Consider the following 20,705-nt stretch of genomic DNA (forward strand, 5'->3'; position numbering starts at 1 on the left):
TGGTTTATCGAAATCTGGATATTGGAGAAGTGGTGGTTGTATCAATTTATTTTTCAAGGTCTCGTGTGCTTTCTGACATTCTTCGGTGCAGTTAAAAGTTACATTCTTTTTTAATAAAGAATTTAGACTTTTTGGCGGTTTCAGTAAAATTTGGAATAAAACGCCTATAATAATTGCAGAATGCTACAAATCTGCGTAATTCATCAGCATATTTTTGAATAGAATAATTTTTAATTGTGTAGAATTTCGATGGATCCGTTTTAATACCCTTATCAGTTATTAAATGTCCAAGGTGTATAACTTCTGATTTCAAAAACTGACATTAACTTGGGTTTAATTTCAAAATGATGCAATCTTTATAATACTTTGCAAAGGATGTCGTTGTGATGCTTAATACTGCATCCGAAGGCAATAATGTCATCTACATACATGAATGCTTCATGACTTAAACCACTTAAAATGATTGTCAGCATTCTTTGGAAACTTTTGGATGAGAATTTTAATCCGAATGATAATCTCTTAAATTGATAATGACCATCGTTGTTGGAAACTGCAGTTAATGGTCTAGACTCTTTCTCAAGCTCGATCTAATGAAAAGAATTAGTCATGTCTGAAGTTGAGAAATATTCCTTCTGATTTCTTATCCAGGCCGGAGCTTTTTCGGAATCTGTGTAAGCTGTAAATTTAATGGGGATGTTAACCAGACTCGGTTGACATCCCAATACAGCTTCACTAGCAGGACCATGCCAGTACACTCCCCGCTTCTTGCCCGACTAGCCTACTTCACCTATTTTTACCTAAATAACTCCTCAGATGCATCACTGAACCCAACTAGCTCAATAATGCTATCCGGTTTCCCATATCCAGTCCACCCCGGCTAAGAGAGTTAACACACTCCAATCCGGAAATCAGTTTTCCGAACTATTTCTGCGCAAGCTTCTAGGTTTCCCATATCCAGTCCACCCCGGTTAAGACAGTTAAGACACTCCAATCCGGAAATCAGTTTTCCGAACTATTCCTGCGTAAGTTTCTATGTTATAATGCAGACCCATTTCTATGGCCCGCTCTTCCTTCTGTAAGCCTATCCATCCAACTGCCTCGTCTTCTAGTACACCCGGATAATTGGCAACCCATTTAGTGTAGCATCATTTCATGCTTCCCATGACAAAGTTCACATTTGAGATATTTTAGCCCGCGGTATATCTCCTCCTTTCGATATTTGTGAGATCCACAAAAGATACATAGTGGCGCAATATGTGAATTTCGTTTGAACTCTCCATCAATTTTCGACTTGCAGATTATAATTGGTTTTCCATATGAAGCATGCCAAACGCTTTTTCTATCCTCTGTGGTCTTTGTCACCAGGGTAATTTGCCATAGTTGTGTTCAGCCCGCTTAGCCCCGTTTACTTCGGACGCCAGATTTCTTGGTGAACCATTATTATAAACTGGTTTTCCAATAACTGATCCAATTTCTCAAATGTTGCGAGAGATTTAGTATTTTTGAGGGAGGAGTCGAGTCCCTTCTAGTTGAGAATAGGAATGAACGGAACCCCTTCCTCACAGTTAAACCCTAGTGCCTGAATTCTACAACTCTACAACCCGTTTTGCATCTCCCCCCAGTTTACTTTGCACAATAGTCAATCTTTCCGCTTTTCTAATTTGAGGCCTATCGTAAATGGAATTGAAAATGCGGAACGCTTCAAATTGGCTCAAATCTTCACTAAACGGGGATATCTCTGGTACCGGTGGGCAGGGCCTTGAACGATACCAGGGATTCCAGGATGGTCAACCCTTAACTGGGTGCCACCCTATCCCACAATCACCCCCATGTTGCTGAAACTCGTGCTGTAATAGGCGACCTTAAAGTCGAAGAAAAGATGATGCAAGTGATGGCCATATTCCAGCAGTTTTTCCATCACTTGCCTCAGAGAAAAAATCTGATTTGTTGCTGATTTGCCTGGAGTGAAGCCAAGGCAATATTTAATCAATTCTGTTTCTTCTATGCTTGGCAGCATTTGTTCCTTCAGTTGGCGGGACCTCCAACTCGCTGTTTTTTGGTTGTTGAACGGTTCATCAAAATTCTTAATCCATCGCTCCAATATGCCCATTCTGTCGTAAATCAGATTTTCTTTGTTGTCTCGGCAGGAGAACCATTGGGGTATATAAGGCTTCAGTCTGCTGACTTGTTGGTAAAACTTCCGCGCCTGATGCGGTTGCTCACTGTATTTTCTGAGTTTCTGATCTGAGATCTGTTGGTCCTCCCAGGCTTCTTTTTTCCTACTGTGAAGTCGCTTCTTCGCTCGACGGAGTTGGTGATAAGTATCACTGCTTTAGCGTTAACAAATTCGTTAAGAAACTTGTAAACATATTTCTCAGTTTAAATTTATAAATGTATTTTTAAATGGATACAAACCGAATTTCATATTCAATTTGAAGACAGTTGGATATTGAAATCAAAAGGAAATTCATTCGAATTTGAATTTTGTCTAAAAAGCTGCGCATGTTGCCAAGCTATACTCCCTTCTCCTCCAGATAATGTGGCAATTAGTTTAAATTTATTTGAACCTCTAATATTTTCAGAATTATTATCTGCGATCAGCTTCACGTTTACATTTCCATTTTTAAAGGTTGTCATATCAAACTTTAGGAAGTAGTTTCTAACGACCAACCCTGAATTTGAAAAATCGAACTTCCATACTATTTCTGCTTCTGCCGTACCCTCTGAAAAATATTTCAATGTAATAAATTTTATTATGAGAGTCATATGGAGACTTACCAGATCTTGCTAAATAGACCATCCTCCAGTCTCGTTCCACTTTCCGAAAAATATTTGTTGAAGAAAATCGGTATGTCTGCCAAAATTTTTTTGATTCAGTAACTATAGATAGACTTCCATTGGCTGAAACGTGGTAAAATGAGTCATTAGAGAGTGGCAAAACGTTATATAATTTAATCTTGTAACGCGTACTACGGTCGTTATCAATTGGTTTAGTTTATATTTACAAATACGAAAATGATATTTCTGAACGAATACCATTTACAGCTGCTATAACGGTAATTTTCATGGCGTAAATCCAGTTAATCATCAAAGAAAAGGGGATAAATCCAAGGAATACGAATTCAAAGTGTTTGGGAAATCAATGCAACTCAGAGAACGATACCAGTGACTTAGGCACATATCGCAACGTAGAAAATGGCGGTATATAACCCCCCTAGTCAAAGCAGGCTCTTATAAGGAGAAGTTTTGAAGGGATAGAAAAAGGGAAAGGTGATAGAAAAACCCGTAGAGCTATACAAAGCTATAGCCGAAGGCAGAGCAATATCTTCTCTCTGTCTGAAGAAGCAAAATGGGGCATTCACCGAGAATGAGGAGGGCAGCGTACATATGCTTCTCAGAACTCATTTTCCGGAGTTCTACCCCACGGCAGAAAACGACAACATGCCTGACACCCGAACAACGAACAAAAAGTGAAGAAAGGAGAACTGGAAACTAGTAAATGAAGTATACTTGGAAGCGAGGGTATAATGCCGGAAGCTTTAAATCACTGAAATCACCCAGAGTAGATGACATCTTCCCCACACTATGAGTACTTCAGAGAGACCTTGAAATTATTTTAGGGTTTCTTCTAAGGGTGATGGAGGCGGGCAAAAGAAGTATTTCTTCGGAAAACAGTTAAATAGAACCCTTTCCACCCTAAATCTTTCAGACTAATTTGCCTAATATCGTTCGTGACGGTGGAGAAAGTGGCAGGAACTATATTAGAACTAACGTTCAAATGCGAAACCACCTACATCAGTGTCAACACGCTTACCGGGTAGGACGGTCAACCGAAATTGCCCTGTATCAGCTGAAGGATTTGTTATGGGATGCCATAGAAACAAAATAATTAGCACTGTGTGCATGGCATACAAATATACAATATGCCATGACCCGCAAGCCGGTGGAAAACACTTTGGCTTACTGAATGAATACTACTCAAGGTTGTCCACACAGTGGGGTACTATCAGCGCTTATGTTGAGTATGATAGTGGATGTATTCCTAGGAGAGCTAGCAAACACTGAAATATAAGTCTAGGGTTACGCTGACGACATTGTTTTAATCTGGAGGGACAAATATGAGGAATAAGGGTTAGTAATGCCTGGTGCAGGAAGGCGGGGCTGTGCATCAATCTAACCAAAGCTACCGCAGTACCATTCACTAGGAAGCGAAAGCTTGATGACCTGAGAGATTAGATTACATGGCATAGTGGTCAAACGAGAAACAGGTCAAATATTTAGGAATTACACAAGACCAACAACTAGTCCGGAAGATGCATATGGAAAATACTTGTCGGAAAGCTACGAGGCCATAGCAAAGAAAAAATGGGATTGCACCCCGAAGACACTACTCTGGATATACATATATACTGTAATAGTAAGGCACGTGATTATGGCATTACAAAATGAACAGGAACGGTTAAGGGAACTATACTGGGCCAATCTATCAGGAATGGAGTAAACCAGATTGCTTATGAGGGATACGAGCTCAAGCGCTCCAAGGATTCTTTAAAACTCACCAAGAAGAGCTTCCGGATTATGGTGGGAATACTCAGTGGTCACAACCGACTAAACCATCACCTGCGGAAGCTAGGGATATCTACGGACGCTACTTGCAGGTTCCGTGCGGATTGTGACGACGCCTCCATACATGTTTTGTTACAGCGTCTACGACTTGGGCAAAGTAAATCGAGGCACCTGGGGGAATACTTTTTACCAAATGCCAAGCTAAAACACTTGGAAATAGGGAGTATAATAAAATTCCTGACGATTGTACCCTTGCTTGACATACTATAGTTAATAGGTACACTATACCAAATAAAAGGGGCGCATGAGCTAGCAATAGACCAAAAAATAACAATGAGTTGGCGATTGTGAGCAATGTTTGAAGCTCTTCCTCCAAAAAAAAAAGAGTTTAAGCATCGATATGTGACAATGGACGGAACATGGCCTCATTATTTCACACCAGAATCAAAATGATCGTTATATGAATAGATTGAACGTGGTGAACCGACTCCAAAACGTGCAAAAGCTCAACAGCCGATTGGCAAGACTATAGCATCAGCATTTTGGGATGCGCATAGTATAATGTTCATCGACTACATTTAGAAGGGAAAAACAATCAAAAGCGACTATTAAATAGCGTTATTGGAGCGTTTGAAGGATGAAATCCTGGAAAAACGGCCCCATTTGAAAAAAAAGAAAGTGATGTTTCATCAAGACAATGCACCCTATCACAAATCAATCAGAACGATAGCAAAATTGCATGAACGGGGTTTCGAATTGCTTCCGCATCCACCATATTGTCCGATGAAGAGGTAATCGAGGAAACTGAGGCCCATTTTGAGGCTAAAGGCAAATAGTACTGTGGCGCGGCAGGATTCGCGGCATTCGAAATTTATTTCGAATGTTGCGAGTGCCAACGAATAGATGGCGCGGATCTATCCACTTTGCGGAACACGACACGGGAGTGGAGGACCGGCGAGTGTGCCATGAGTTAGGGGCAGAAAAGAAACAAATGAAGTGAGACGTCTTTTCTGCCTCTAACGTTTGAGAAGCAACAATACAAGTTCAGTTTTTCTTGTGAATATTTAAACTATACAGCAAATGGATAAAAGCGTTTTATAAATTAAGTTCAGTTTTTCTTGTGAATATTTAAACTATACAGCAAATGGATAAAAGCGTCTTATAAATTAAGTTCAGTTTTTCTTGTGAATATTTAAACTATACGGCAAATGAATAAAAGCGCCTTATAAATGTTTATTATAATATATGTATTTATTATTGGATAAATACTTAATTGGTGACCCCGGAACTCGCACCAACAGCATCAACAACTAAGATCCCGAATTCCCAGAACCTGCAAAATTGAAAAACTCAACAAAAAGGACAATGAACAGCAGTAGCGGTGCTCCGCAGCAAGCTGCATTGCAGCTCGAATTTGTTTAAGCCAATGCCAACGACCGTTAAAATTCCACCCAACTGTACAAGCACATCATCATCCCCATCAACAAATCGCAGTCTGCGCAAGCACAATCGCCCAGCAGGCAGCCGCAACAACCGCTTGGAGATAAGTAAGAGTTCCGCAGCCGCAGCCGCCATCGCTGCCGCAGCCACTTTCGCCGCCGCACTCAACTCCACCATCGCCGCAGAGGTCGAAGCCGCCGCCGTCACCGCCGTAGCCGCTACCGTCGCAGCCGACACCAATATCACCGCCGCAACCATCGCTATCGCAGCAGGAGCCGAAGGCTCCGCCACCATCGCCGCCTCCTCAGCAGGTGCCGCCGTTTTAGTTGTTATAAGTTAATTGTATTTCACTCTAAGTCAATAAAAAAGGTGATAAATTGTCCACCATCGCCGACATTGGTGAAGTTCTATTAACGACAAAAATTCGTCCGAGCAACACGGCAGAAATAGAACTTCCAAAGACTGAGAAATCCATCCAAAACATCAGTAGACCGTACCGCAAGCGATTTTCACGCGTTCGCATCTACAGTTGAGTGTGGAGTGCCGTTGTAAACATCACGAAAACGTGTCGCATCTCCACATCCCGAGTCGGAGCAGAGGCAAGAAAGAAAAACGCGAGAAAACCTTCTCTACACAGTGTACTGCGCGACACACGTCGGACCCTCACCAGAAGTAGATTTTCACGCGACTTCCCGTACGCACGCCCTCCTGCACAACACCTTTCACGCACCGGACTAGTCATCATTGCCACAACGATCAACAACAGCAACAAACGGACGTCCCCAGCACCGCCAACGCCGCAGCTACAGCCGACAAACTCGACCAGCGCCGCCGTCGAGGAGTTATACTTAAGTGAAATTATTATTCATTTATATATAATATTTATTTATTTATTCAGTTAAAAAAATTGAAATCGCTGCAAGAGACGGCGTGGAGGTGTTTAGCATTGCGAGTTCTCCATCTTCATTGGTGGTGTTTTTGGTCTGCGCTGGATAGCGTCCGCTTCGTTTTTTTCTCGTTTCGTGCGTGCATTTGTGGGTGCGGCCTGCCGTGTCGGTGTAAAGTTCACCGTGTTTCAGTATAAACTCACCGCGTTTACATCTCAATCTCGTACTTCTCTGTAAGAAAAATGTCTTTTGACAATAAAGACGCGGCAGGCCCATCGGACCCGCAAGTGACCGCCCTCGCCGTACGCGTTCCTCCGTTTTGGCGGCGGAACCCCGAGCTGTGGTTCGTGCATTTGGAAGCACAATTCCAAATGTCCGGCATCACATCGGACGCGACCCGTTTCAACTACGCGGTGGTCGGCCTGGACGAAGAGTCCATACTTCTGGTGTCCGACGTGGTGAAGTCGACATCGTACGTGCAACTCAAGAGCGAGTTGATCGGGCGCCTGTCGGCAAGCGAGTCGGCAAAATTAGACCACTTGCTGGCGGGTTTAACGTTGGGTGATCGAACTCCCAGCCAATTGCTTCGTGAAATGAGGCAATTGGGTGGGAGCAAGATCGGCGAAGACCTGATCAAGTCGCTCTGGCTGCGTCGGCTCCCGAAGGGCACCCAGGCGATCCTCGCTTGCGTCTCCGGTTCCTTGGAGGAACTGGCAGCGACGGCCGACCAGGTCCAGGAGGTGTACGTACGCCCAACCTTGGCGGCCGTTCAACCACCGTCGGATGACGTGGGTGAATTGAGGCGCGAGATTGCCGCTTTAACAGCCAGTATGGCCGAGATGCGGGCGACGTTGGACGCTCAGCGTTCGGGCGCCAGATCGCGAGCACGCTCACGGTCTGCCATCCGAAAAGGGCGATCAGGTAGCAGGTCGTCAAGACAGTCCACGGACCAAGGGATTTGCTGGTACCACCGCAGATTCGGGGATAAAGCGACTAGATGTACGCTACCGTGTAGATTCTCTCCTACCGCAAAAAACTAGGTCCGCGGGGGGTCTTGGCGGCGGCCACCCAGAACGCAGCGCCACGTCGCCTAACTATTTTCGACCCCCTCAGCAGGCGCAACTACCTCGTCGACACGGGTGCGGAGGTTTCGGTTCTTCCCGTACCCCAGCATCATCAACTTTTCCCTCAACCGCTCAAACTTGCGGCAGCAAATTCCTCCCGCATAAACACGTACGGGTATAGGCAAGTGGACGTGAGTCTTGGCTTGCGTAGGACGTTTTCGTGGCGTTTCATCCTGGCGGATGTCAGCTTCCCCATACTAGGCGCAGACTTCCTGTGTCACTATGGATTGCTGGTGGACTTGCAAAACAAGTCTCTTATAGATTCCACGACCAAGCTTAATTCGTCGGGACATATGGTATCTCACCCAGGCAATAATCTTTCCGTTCTTTTAGAAGACATTACCGACTCTCGTGTTCGGGCACTTCTCCAAAATTTCAGCCAGATTACTACCAACTGTAGTCTCTCCAAACCAGTGAAGCACAATGTGCAGCACCACATTATCACTACTGGTTCCCCGATCTTCTCGAAGGTGCGTCCTCTACCATCTCAGAAACTGGCAATTGCACGGAAAGAGTTTGAACAACTCGCTCAACAGGGTATCTGCAGGCCCTCAAACAGCTGTTGGTCTTCCCCACTGCATATGGTCCCTAAGCCAAACGGCGAATGGCGCCCATGTGGGGATTACAGAAGGCTAAATGCACAGACTGTTCCTGACCGATATCCAATTCCACTCATCCACGACTTTGCGCATCACCTCGCAAATTGCCGCATCTTTTCAACCTTGGACTTAACTAAGGCTTATCACCAAATTCCAGTAGCTCCTGAAGACATTCCAAAGACGGCAATATGCACACCCTTTGGACTCTTCGAGTTCACCCGGATGACTTTCGGATTGTGCAATGCGGCGCAAACCTTTCAAAGGTTCATTCACTCAGTCCTGCGAAACCTCGATTTCTGTTTCGTATATTTGGATGATGTTTTGGTCGCTTCTTCCACTGAGTCTGAGCACTTAGCCCATCTCGAGTGCATTTTTCAACGTCTCCTTGAGGCCGGTTTAGTCCTAAACGTTGAGAAATGCAAATTCCTTCAACAACAGGTGAGATTCCTCGGCCATTTCATTTCCCCTGAAGGAATACAGCCCGACCCAGACAAGGTGCAAGCGATAACAAGCTTCCCGCGTCCAAAGACAGTGAGGGAGTTGAGGAGGTTCTTGGGCATGCTGAACTTCTACCGTCGTTTCCTGCCCAAGGCCGCCCATCTCCAGTCCATTTTGAACGCGTACTTGTCTGGCCCCAAAACTAAGGACACACGAGAGATCGTGTGGTCTGAAGAGGCTATCTGCGCGTTTGACAAATCCCGTCAACAACTGGCTGACGCTACACTCTTGGCATTCCCTCTTCAAGATGCACCCCTAGCCGTTTTTGTTGATGCCTCTGACATCGCAGTAGGTGCTGCCCTTCACCAAAAGGTGGACCAAGTTTGGCAGCCGTTGAGCTTCTTCTCGAAGCAGTTGAATCCCGCTCAACGGAACTACAGCACCTACGATCGCGAACTGCTCGCCGCATACCTGTCCATCAAATACTTCCGTTTCTCCCTAGAAGGCAGGCCGTTCACAGTGTTCACGGACCATAAGCCTCTCACGTTCGCTTTGAAACAGAAGCCCGACAAAGCGTCCCCTCGTCAGCTTCGACACCTGAGCTTCATAAGCCAGTTCACGTCAGACATCCAGCACGTGTCCGGGAAGGACAACATTGTTGCTGACGCTTTGTCTCGTGTCTCCGAAGTTAACATCCCCGCCTCACTCGATTTCTCGGCTATTGCCAAGGCGCAAGTGGATGACGCAGCACTTCAGAGCCTCATGTCCAACCCCAAATACAAATTTCGGGAGTTGCCCATCTTCGGCTCAAACCTCTCGCTCTGCTGCGAAGACTCGGAAAAGGGACCTCGGCCATACATTCCGGCCACATTTCGCAAGGAAGTGTTCCACGCAGTTCACGACTTGGCGCACCCCGGCATCAGGACAACAAACCGGTTAGTCACCGGAAAATACTTCTGGCCCTCCATGAACAAGGATATCAATTCCTGGGCCAGAGAGTGCATCGCATGCCAAAAGTGTAAAGTCTCCAGGCATGTTAGGAAAGAAGTGGGCTCATTCCCCCGCACTACCAAGCGTTTCCACACCATACACCTCGACATAATAGGGCCTTTGCGAGACTCGCACGGTTATAAGTATTGCCTCACAATCATCGACAGGTTCACGCGGTGGCCTGAGGCAATACCTCTGAAAGACATTACCGCGCAATCATGTGCTGAAGCCCTCTGTCGAGAGTGGATACCTCGCTTTGGCGTCCCTGCAGTGGTCATCACTGACCAGGGAATGCAATTTGAGTCCACCCTTTTCTCCGAGTTAGGCAAACTCCTTGGTTTTAAACGCCAGCGGACTACGGCATACCACCCACAATCCAATGGGATGTTGGAACGTTGGCACCGGACGCTGAAAGCCGCCATTATGGCACGCGACGACCCGTCCTGGACGCAAGTCTTGCCTCTCGTCCTACTCGGCCTTCGTACAACCCGCCGAGAGGAATTTGCTGCCAGCCCCGCGGAGCTGGTTTACGGGGAGAACCCAAGACTCCCAAGCGATCCGGTCTTCGACAAGAGATCGGGTTTCACGGAGTCGGGGTTGGTGCGTCTGCTGAGGGACAATCTCCGACGCATCAAGGCGCCACCACCCACTCGACACTCGTCCATACCTGCCAGTTCGCCCAAGGAGCTGGACACTTGCACGCACGTGCTGATCAGGACGGATGCCGTCCGGAAGCCGCTGCAGCCTCCATATGAGGGCCCGTACCGCGTTCTCGAGCGGGGGGAACATTTCTTCCAGCTCGAGATCGGTGGTCACAAGAGGGCAGTCTCTTTGTCCAGGCTGAAACCCGCGTGCGCCCCGAAGCAACGTCGTGTCCGCTTTGTGGATTAACGGCGAACGAAGTTCGGGGATCAGTCGCCGAAACCCCTAGGTTTCAACTGGGGGCGGAGTGATGTGGCGCGGCAGGATTCGCGGCATTCGAAATTTATTTCGAATGTTGCGAGTGCCAACGAATAGATGGCGCGGATCTATCCACTTTGCGGAACACGACACGGGAGTGGAGGACCGGCGAGTGTGCCATGAGTTAGGGGCAGAAAAGAAACAAATGAAGTGAGACGTCTTTTCTGCCTCTAACGTTTGAGAAGCAACAATACAAGTTCAGTTTTTCTTGTGAATATTTAAACTATACAGCAAATGGATAAAAGCGTTTTATAAATTAAGTTCAGTTTTTCTTGTGAATATTTAAACTATACAGCAAATGGATAAAAGCGTCTTATAAATTAAGTTCAGTTTTTCTTGTGAATATTTAAACTATACGGCAAATGAATAAAAGCGCCTTATAAATGTTTATTATAATATATGTATTTATTATTGGATAAATACTTAAGTACTATGAGAACGATATCGAAAAATTGTATGACTGCTATAATCATTATACCGCCCCGACGGCTATTATATTAAATAATAAAATCAAATTTTATCAGAACAGATTTTTTTCTACGTTAGCCTACGAACTTTTTAGCTTAACTGTTAACAGACAAACAAATAATTACTCATTACCGCCTACTGGGGCTTTCATACATATACAGTGGCGAAAAAAAACGTGCTCAAGTTAAGTTTGATTCATTGTGTTGTTGTATTGTTGATTCATTGTGTTTTTAGAAAACAATTGCCCTAGAACCATCTCGCAGTAACGGATAGCCGAGATGATCAACTCAGACCCAGGACCGTCTGCATGTCGTATTGTGTGAAAAGATCCGTTCAAAATGGTTTCTCATGTCTTAAATTAGGACGGTTACTTATAGAAGTTGGGAGTTGTGACAGGTACGGCTAAAGTGATTTTGCGGTGAAGAATGAAATTAGTTTTTTATGACTTATTTAGGTTACATTATGTTGGTAGGCATGCAAAACCAAATGCTTTCCAACCCTTTCGAATGATTTCTGAAGCATGGAGTCAACAAGCCAAAAAATCAGATCCATTGAAAATCTCGCACACTCCTAATCATTGGCGGTGTAGAGGTCAGTTACTTTTGTGGAATTACGTTCCCCGACTGTTTTGTCAATGATTTCCCAAGAATATTCGATGAGATTCAAGTCAGCGGTTTGTATAGGCCACTGAAGGGTATGTGAATTGCCCTAGAACCATCTCGCAGTAACGGATAGCCGAGATGATCAACTCAGACCCAGGACCGTCTGCATGTCGTATTGTGTGAAAAGATCCGTTCAAAATGGTTTCTCATGTCTTAAATTAGGACGGTTACTTATAGAAGTTGGGAGTTGTGACAGGTACGGCTAAAGTGATTTTGCGGTGAAGAATGAAATTAGTTTTTTATGACTTATTTAGGTTACATTATGTTGGTAGGCATGCAAAACCAAATGCTTTCCAACCCTTTCGAATGATTTCTGAAGCATGGAGTCAACAAGCCAAAAAATCAGATCCATTGAAAATCTCGCACACTCCTAATCATTGGCGGTGTAGAGGTCAGTTACTTTTGTGGAATTACGTTCCCCGACTGTTTTGTCAATGATTTCCCAAGAATATTCGATGAGATTCAAGTCAGCGGTTTGTATAGGCCACTGAAGGGTATGTGAATGCCCTGTTGTGAATGTTGTCAGTCAGATAACTCTTCGCCATTCGAGCTGAAAGTTTCGGATTATTGTTGTCTATATATATACATTTCTCGTATCGAGAGACTAAAACGGATTTAAAAATAACGAAGAAAACCTTCGTGGACGTATACGGGTCCAATGTATCTCAAATGGTTCACCTAATTGTGGCATTGATGTATGTACATCGCAATATATGTAAAATCCATCTTATGTATGATGTTTCACACGACCAGGGAAACTAATGGAGAGAGAATCAAAATGAATAAGGTCTTATTTCACACAATCCCTTAAGGGGGTCATCCCGTGTATCGGATCCGCGGAATTGAATTTTTTTTTTGGCATCCATTGTATCTAGATATAGTGTAGAATATATGAGCAAAGGGATTTTTTGATACTCGGGGTCGTTCGGAAATTATAGTGTTAAACACGTGATAAGTCACATGCCAGATTTATTTATCATTCCGAATGATGTTCGAATGACTTCGCTAAAAGGACAAGAATTGAAGATAAGGCTGTACATGTGGTTTTTGAAGAAACCTAAGGTTTATGAATTAGGTATAGCAGATTAATGGTCAGTTACCACCATGGTCAGTTACCACCATAGCCCAAAATCTATCCAACGAAATTTTTTAAATTTTCACGGCTTATTCAGAACATATTTTTCCGGTCCGCAAACTAGGATGTGTGTCCGGATAGCTCAGTGGTTAGAACGCAAGGCTGTCGTACGGAAGGTCACGGTTCAAATCTCACTGGTGGCAGTGGAATTTTTATCGTGATTTGACGTCGGATACCAGTCGACTCAGCTGTGAATGAGTACCTGAGTCAAATCAGGATAATAATCTCGGGCGAGCGCAATGCTGACCACATTGCCTCCTAGTGTACCGTTACGGTCTTGAATGAAGTTCTCTAACACACTTCAAGGCCCTGATCCAACATGGATTGTTGCGCCAACGATTATTATTATTAAACTAGGATAATTACGAGCCATTCACCAAAATTCTCAAAAAAAGTTTAACAAGGCACCAAAAATTTAGCTTTTAATATTTTTTAATAATCCTAGTTTGCGGACTGTAGCTAAGTCTGTACGTTAAAATGCCGTTTACTTTTTTCTTTAAGATGATCGCAGCGCCATCTAGCGTCGCAGCAAAAAACAGCTTTTTTGGGGATGGGTGTCGAAGTCGAATAAGGTGAAAACAAGGTCAAATATGAAGGAATCAACAAACAAAATTCGTCAAACAAGTGAGCACGAGACGAAAAAAATGGTCAGCATATCTATACCCAAGTCTTATAAAATAAAAGCATTTATGGAAAATTTTAATATAAAAGTAGTTAGTTTCAATAGAGATATTACAATCAATAAACGACTATGTACTAAAAAGGATCTATAAAGGAAAGGAAAACGCGGCGTATACCAAATAAGTTGTGGCGACTGCAACAAAGTTTACATAGGATAGAAAAAAACGGCCCACCACGACAATGTTTCAAGAACACGTAAAATAAGCAAAGTATGGAAAAATATAAGAAGCCAATACGGCAAGATCGGCGGTGCTAGTTCATATTATCAAAGAGAGCCAACTTAGTACTGAAGACGGAACTAAGTAGCTCTCAGAAAAGAATATGTATCATACATAATAATAATCGTTGGCGCAACAATCCATATTGGATCAGGGCCAGTGAGATTTGAACCACAACCTTCCGTATGGCAGCCTCGTGCTCTTGCCACTCCATATGTATATACAAGCATGAAATATACATATTCTCTCGAAATTGTTAAATATAACACATCTTTCATTCAGTCATCAAAATTCCTTTTCCGATTTTAGTTTTATGGCTTCAATGATTTCAAGAAGTTATACCCCGGCGTGACAATATCGTTTCTGTTGCGCGCCATGGAAATGCATATTCTGTTATTCTAAAGATTTATTTACTGAAAGGTAGAAACCTGAACAAGGCCCGCCCAAATCCCCATTCTCATTTTTGACAAAATGAATATAAATTAAACGTTATGCAAGAAGAAGAGAGAAGAAGAAGAACAAAAGAAGAATAGAGGATTACAATCTAAACAAAAAGTAACTGATTGCAATAATTCTACGAAATGAAAAAATAAATCCAGAAAATACACAAAATCGGCAGAACTGTGTATGAATGAAGACTATTTTACATTCAGAGGAAGATTTTTTAAAACCATAGCTATGGGAAATGCATCATCGTCGCTAATGAGTGAGATTTTCACGTCATCAATAGAACAAACAAATCGAATTATCCGGCAACTAGACGCCTCAGGTATAAAGATGGATCACCATTGTGATTTTTTTCGGATTTTTCAGTTGGATAGGTTCTGAGAACGAGACTTGTTGCCTTTTAGGGGCACACATTTGGAGCCCTCATTCACCTATGCTTCACTCATTATCAATAATAGGATTTGTTTCGAAATGTACTAAGTGAGCCCTTTCATTTGATACCACGTGACCATCTTCTGTGAAAAACAATGTTATAAGCTTCGGTTTTGCGTTCATCTTATGTGAGAAACTTTCTACGTAGATTTTTCCATTCGCTTATGGCTAAAAACCCAAAATATTCTTTCATATTTTTTTGTAAACGACAAGAAATACTGTATTGTACATCATCTTCAACGGCGCAACAACCAGACATCCCGGTTTTGCGCCGAGGTCCACCAATTCGATATCCGTAAGAACTGTCTGGTGTCCTGACCTACGCCACTGCTCCATCTCAGGCAGGGTCTGCCTCGTCTTCTTTTTCTGCCATAGAAGATATTGCCCTTATAGACGTGCTGGACCGTCCTCATCCATACGGGTTAAGTGACCCGCCCACCGTAACCTATTGAGCCGGATTTTATCCACAACCTGACGATCATGGTATCGCTCATAGATTTCGCCATTATGTAGGCTACGGAAACGTCCATCCTTAAATTCTTCGGAGAATTCTTCTCTAGAACGCGGCCAAAGGTTCACAATTTTTCTTGCTAAGAACCCAAGTTTCCGAGGAATACATGAGGACTGGCAAGATCATTTTTTGTACAGTAAGAGCTTTGACCCTATGGTGAGACGTTTCGAGCGAAACAGTTTTTGTAAGCTGAAATAGGCTCTGTTGGCTGCTAACAACCGTGCGTGGATTTCATCGTCGTAGCTGATATCGTTTGTGATTTTCGACCTTAGATAGGAGTAACTATCTTTATTCTTCCCATTTGACCAGTGCAGTTTGATGTTGTTGGTTGATTGATTTTTGGTGCCATATACTTTGTCTTGCTTTCATTGATGTGCAGCCCAAGATCTCGCGCCGATTACCGCCTGCTCGATCTGGATGAAGGCAGTTTATACGTCTCGGGTCGCTCTTTCCATGATGGCAATATCGTTAGCATAGGCTAGTGGTTGGGTGAACTTGAAGAGGATCGTACCCTTCGCATTTATCTCAGCGTCACGGATCACTTTCTCCATGGCCAGGTTGAAGAGGATGCATGATAAGGCATCCCCTTTTCGTAGATCGTTGTTGATGTCAAATGGTCTTGATAGTGAACCTGCTGCTTTTATCTGGCCTCGCACATTGGTCAGGGTCAGCCTAGCCAGTCTTATCAATTTAGTTGGGGTAGCGAATTCTGTCATGGTCGTGTACAGTTTTCCCTATGCTATCATAGGCGCCTTTAAACTCGATGAAAAGATGATGCAACTAATCAACAGTTTTTCCATCACTTGCCGCAGAGAGAAAATCTGACCTGTTGCTGATTTGCCTGGAGTGAAGCTTATTTGGCATGGGTCAATGATGTTCTGGGCGTATGGGGCTGTCCGGTCTAGCAAGATAGCGGAGAGTATCTTATAAATGGCACTCAGCAATATGATACCTCTATAATTGCTGCACTGTGTGATATCCCCCTTTTTGTGTATGAGACAGATAATGCCTCTTTTCCAGTCGTCAGGCATTGATTCGCTGTCCACACCCTGAGCACAAGTTGATGAACCACTTGGTGTAATTGGTCGCCTCCATATCTAACCAATTCGGGCTGTAATTCCATCGCCTCCTGCCGATGAAATGCACGGACTGTTTCTTCTATACTTGGCGGTGGTAGTATTTGCCCGTCGTCTTCAGTTGGTGGGACCTCCAACTCGCCGATGTTCTGGTTGTTCAGTAGCTCATCAAAGTGTTCAACCCATCGTAAACACAAAACCTTATTAAAATCGGTTTACTGTCCGTCTGTCTGTCCGTCTGTCTTCCTGTCCGTCTGTTTGTCTCTCTGTCTGTCCGTCACACGAATTTTTCTCGGAGACGGTAATAGCGATTGACACCAAATTTGGTAGAAAGGTGGGAACTGTGAACGCTCACGCATACAGTGAATTACATCCTTTTACGTCGAATTTAAGGGGGAGGGGGGGGGGGGTCCCCATACATGCAAAAGGGGGGTGTAAAATTTTTTTTCATCAAATATAGTCACGTGGGGTATCAAATTAAAGGTCTCAATTAGTACTTTTCAAAGCCGATCTTAGTTTTGTCATTCGTTGGAAGGGTGGGGAGCGCGGGGGTTGAAAGTGATCACTTCTTTAAGGGGGCCATTCTCAGAAACTACCAAACCGAAAAATCTGAAAAAAATCAGGAGGCTGCCACTATATGGTGCCTGGGCTCCGAAATACCTCCAATCCTAACCTAACCTAAACCTAATCCATGCCGATATCTGTTTAAATAAAGTTAATAATAGTATATTACTACAATTTTTTGTAATTGGTTAGAAACCCCCCTTAAGTTCATCCTAGTACCATGAAATTTTGCAGTGATATAGAGCATGATCTTACCAAGTTTGGTGGAAATTGCACTATTACTAACAAGCCGGTTTTAGTTGTGATATTTCTTAGAAAGGTGAGGAGTGCGGGGGGTAGAAAGTGATCATTTCTTTAAGGTGGCCAATCTCAGATACTGGCCAACTGAAAAATCTGAAAAAATCAGCAGGCTGTCACTATATAGTGCCTGGGCTTCTAAATACCTTCCGTACCGATGAAGTGGAAATCGCATTATTACTAACAAAGTTATAATACCTCAAATTTGTTGCTTCTTTGTAAATTGAAGACTATGAATGTCAATATCACCCGAAAGTGGATACTCTCACATAATATATGGATATATTATGGGCTACATACTAAGAAATACACAAAACCTTTCATATCTCAAGCGTCCACCTTCCGGTTTCTCGACTTGTTTCCGTCTGTGAAGTCGCTTCTCCGCTCGACAGAGTTCGTGATAAGTCTCCGTGCGTGCCCGCGTTCTTTTAGAATGCAACATTACTCGGTATGCGGCATTTTTCCATCCCGTTGCTAGCTTACATTTATCGTCAAGCCAGCCGTTCCGACTGTTTTTGCGGCTGGGTCCAAGTATGTTCGTGGCCGTATTTATGATACCGGCCTTGAAGTGGTAGTCAAGATCATTTTATTGGAGCATCCATTTCCCTCTTATAGGTGTTGCGGAGGGCTGCGTTATGGATGGCTTCCGCGTTAACTCTCACCTGATTATCCGAGGGATTCTAGGTGGTGTTGTTATTCGAGCTCGGAGCACCATGCCATTCTTGACAATCGTATTCGCGAAATTGTTGAAATAACCGTGAATCAAGCCGGATTTATCAAAAACTGTGGAACTACTGACGCAATATACGCTGCGCGGTTACTCATGGAGAAACACCGTGAGAAGCATCGCCCTCTTTACATTGCCTTTCTGGATCTAGAGACCGTGTGCCACACGAGCTCATTTGGTATGCTTTACGACAACACTTAGTGCCAGAAGAACTCGTGCGCTGGGTTCAATTGCTCGACCACGATGCGAAAAGTAAAGTTCGAAGTGTGGCGGGTGTATTAAAACCGCTTCGTGTCTCTGTTGGTGTTCATCAAGGAAGTGACCTCTCGCCACTCCTCTTTGTCCTTGTTATGGACACCGTCACACGGGATATCCAACGTCCAGCGCCCTACACACTGCTTTATGCAGATGATGTTTTCCTACCATCTGATAGCAAAAATGATCTCGAGCAACTTGTTCAAAAATGGAATGATCGCCTCATGCAACACGGTCTCGGATTGAATTTAAACAAAACTGAATTTTTGTCAGCCACAGTGATCTGCCCAGAACTGAGTGATTTAAATACCTTGGGTCAACGTTATCAGCCAATGGAGAACTGCGTTATGAAATTGCTTCACGCATTAACGCAACGTGGATGAAGTGGCCTTCCAAAACTGGTGTTCTTTGTTATCGACGTATCAACGAAAGTCTCAAATCTAAAATTTACGGCAAGTGTCGTCCTTCCTGTCGCTTTCTATGGTTCTGAGTGTTGGCCGACTATAAAAGACAATAAACGGCGTCTTGCGGTAATGGAAACGAAGATGTTATATTGGACTAGTGGCGTGACACGTTTTGATCACATCTGAAATGAGGATATTCGCGATCGTTATGGGGTTGCACCGATTTTGGAAAAATTTCGAGAGAGGGAGAGGAGCCCAATTAGCGTTTTGGTGCGCCGTTTTGATGCCACAAACTCCTAAGACCGTGACTGTTGTTATAGGAACAGGGAAGCAGAGTCCAGCTGGCTTGGATCTTCAGAGCCAGCCGTAGCATTCACGAAGGAAAGCAGCTTTCCGACCCTGCAGCTAGAAATCTCACTAAGGTCCCCAAAGAATGGTTTACCCAGTGTCCGCAGCCTGACTCGAGCCAGAGCCGGGCAATGGCAGAGAAAGTGCATGAGGGTTTCCCTTCCAAGAGGCAAGAGCAGAGCCTTGCCTGGCCAATCCGTCAGCCCGCTCATTCCCCTCTATGTTCCTATGCCCGGGAACCCAGAGGAGAGTGATCTTGAGTGTGCCGCCCAGATGGTTGAGCGTGTCTCTGCACTGCCCCACCAACCGGGAAGATGTCGTCGTTGAGTACAAGGCCTTGATGGCCGCTTGGCTGTCGGTCAGAATGGCTATGTTACGCTTGGGGCTCGAATCACGCTCCAGCCATCGACAGACTTCGCAGCTGATGGTAAATGATAAAAAGGCCGGCCGAAACAACGGTGGGTTGATACGCTGGATGGGGATTTCAAAGCCTCGCGATTGCACCCAGATCAGGCATTTGATAGAACCAAATGGCGAAATCGATCACGACGAGTCGATCCAGCTTGTGAACGGGACAAAAGCTGAAGAAAAAGAAGAAGATATGCATGTATATAAATTGATCGAACACATATTTCCGATTTACTTCGTGCATAAAGGAATGCATATGTACATATCAAGTACGGATATTGAATACCGTTTCTTCAATGTATAAATATATCTACTTGAATTAGGTGCTACCCCAAAGATTCGTTTACATATACAGATAAATACATACATATATGTCTGGCTGGAGTAATTGATATCAATATATAAATGATTAAAAAACTAAAACGAAATGTTCCCCTGCGACTCTCATTCCCGGGAGCTCACTTTGTTGTGGTATTGACGAATTGATGGTTATGACGACGTCACTCACGTTTTAGAATGCACGAAATGCACACAAAATATAAAAGTTTCACCTTCTATAACTTTGTTAATAATAGTTGGATTTCTCAAAGTTATGCCTTATGTTATTCGTTATACAAGTGCCAAATTTTGTAGTTCTAGCATGAACTAAGGGGGCGTTTCCGGCAAAATTTCTAAAATATGCTAATATACTATTATTAACTTTATTTATGGAGATATCGGAGTGGGATGCAGAGTGGCCTAGACTTTGTCTAGAGACCCCACTGTGATTTTTTTCAGATTTTTCGGTTGGATAGGTTTCGAGATTGATCCGTGCTACAGTTTTTGAGGATCATATTTTTTGCCCTCACTCCCCTACGTTTCACCCCATATTAAATATGCGACCAGTTTCGAAAAGTGCTAATTGAACACTTTCATTTGATACTCCACATGGCCACATTCTGTGAAAAAAAATTTGCACCCTTCATTCACATGTATGGGGAGCCCCCTCAAACCTAAAACAAAATGGCACTACTTGCTGTATGTAATAGGCACAACAGAGCACAAGCCCTCACCAATTTTCGTAACAAT

The 20,705-nt window shown here is 43.8% G+C and overlaps 1 protein-coding gene across 1 annotated transcript in view; it reads right to left on the minus strand.

Moving 5' to 3' along the window:
* Positions 1-2,374: 2,374 nt before the first annotated feature.
* LOC119649905 (peptide-N(4)-(N-acetyl-beta-glucosaminyl)asparagine amidase) overlaps positions 2,375-20,705 on the minus strand; it is a 151,777-nt gene continuing 133,446 nt past the window's right edge. Inside the window, 2 exon segments of the mRNA XM_038052302.1 lie at positions 2,375-2,723; positions 2,779-2,901. Of these exon segments, the coding sequence (XP_037908230.1) occupies positions 2,428-2,723; positions 2,779-2,901 (419 nt within the window). The 3' untranslated portion in view covers positions 2,375-2,427.

Source organism: Hermetia illucens, chromosome 1, assembly GCF_905115235.1.
Source record: "Hermetia illucens chromosome 1, iHerIll2.2.curated.20191125, whole genome shotgun sequence".
Lineage (NCBI taxonomy): Eukaryota > Metazoa > Arthropoda > Insecta > Diptera > Stratiomyidae > Hermetia > Hermetia illucens.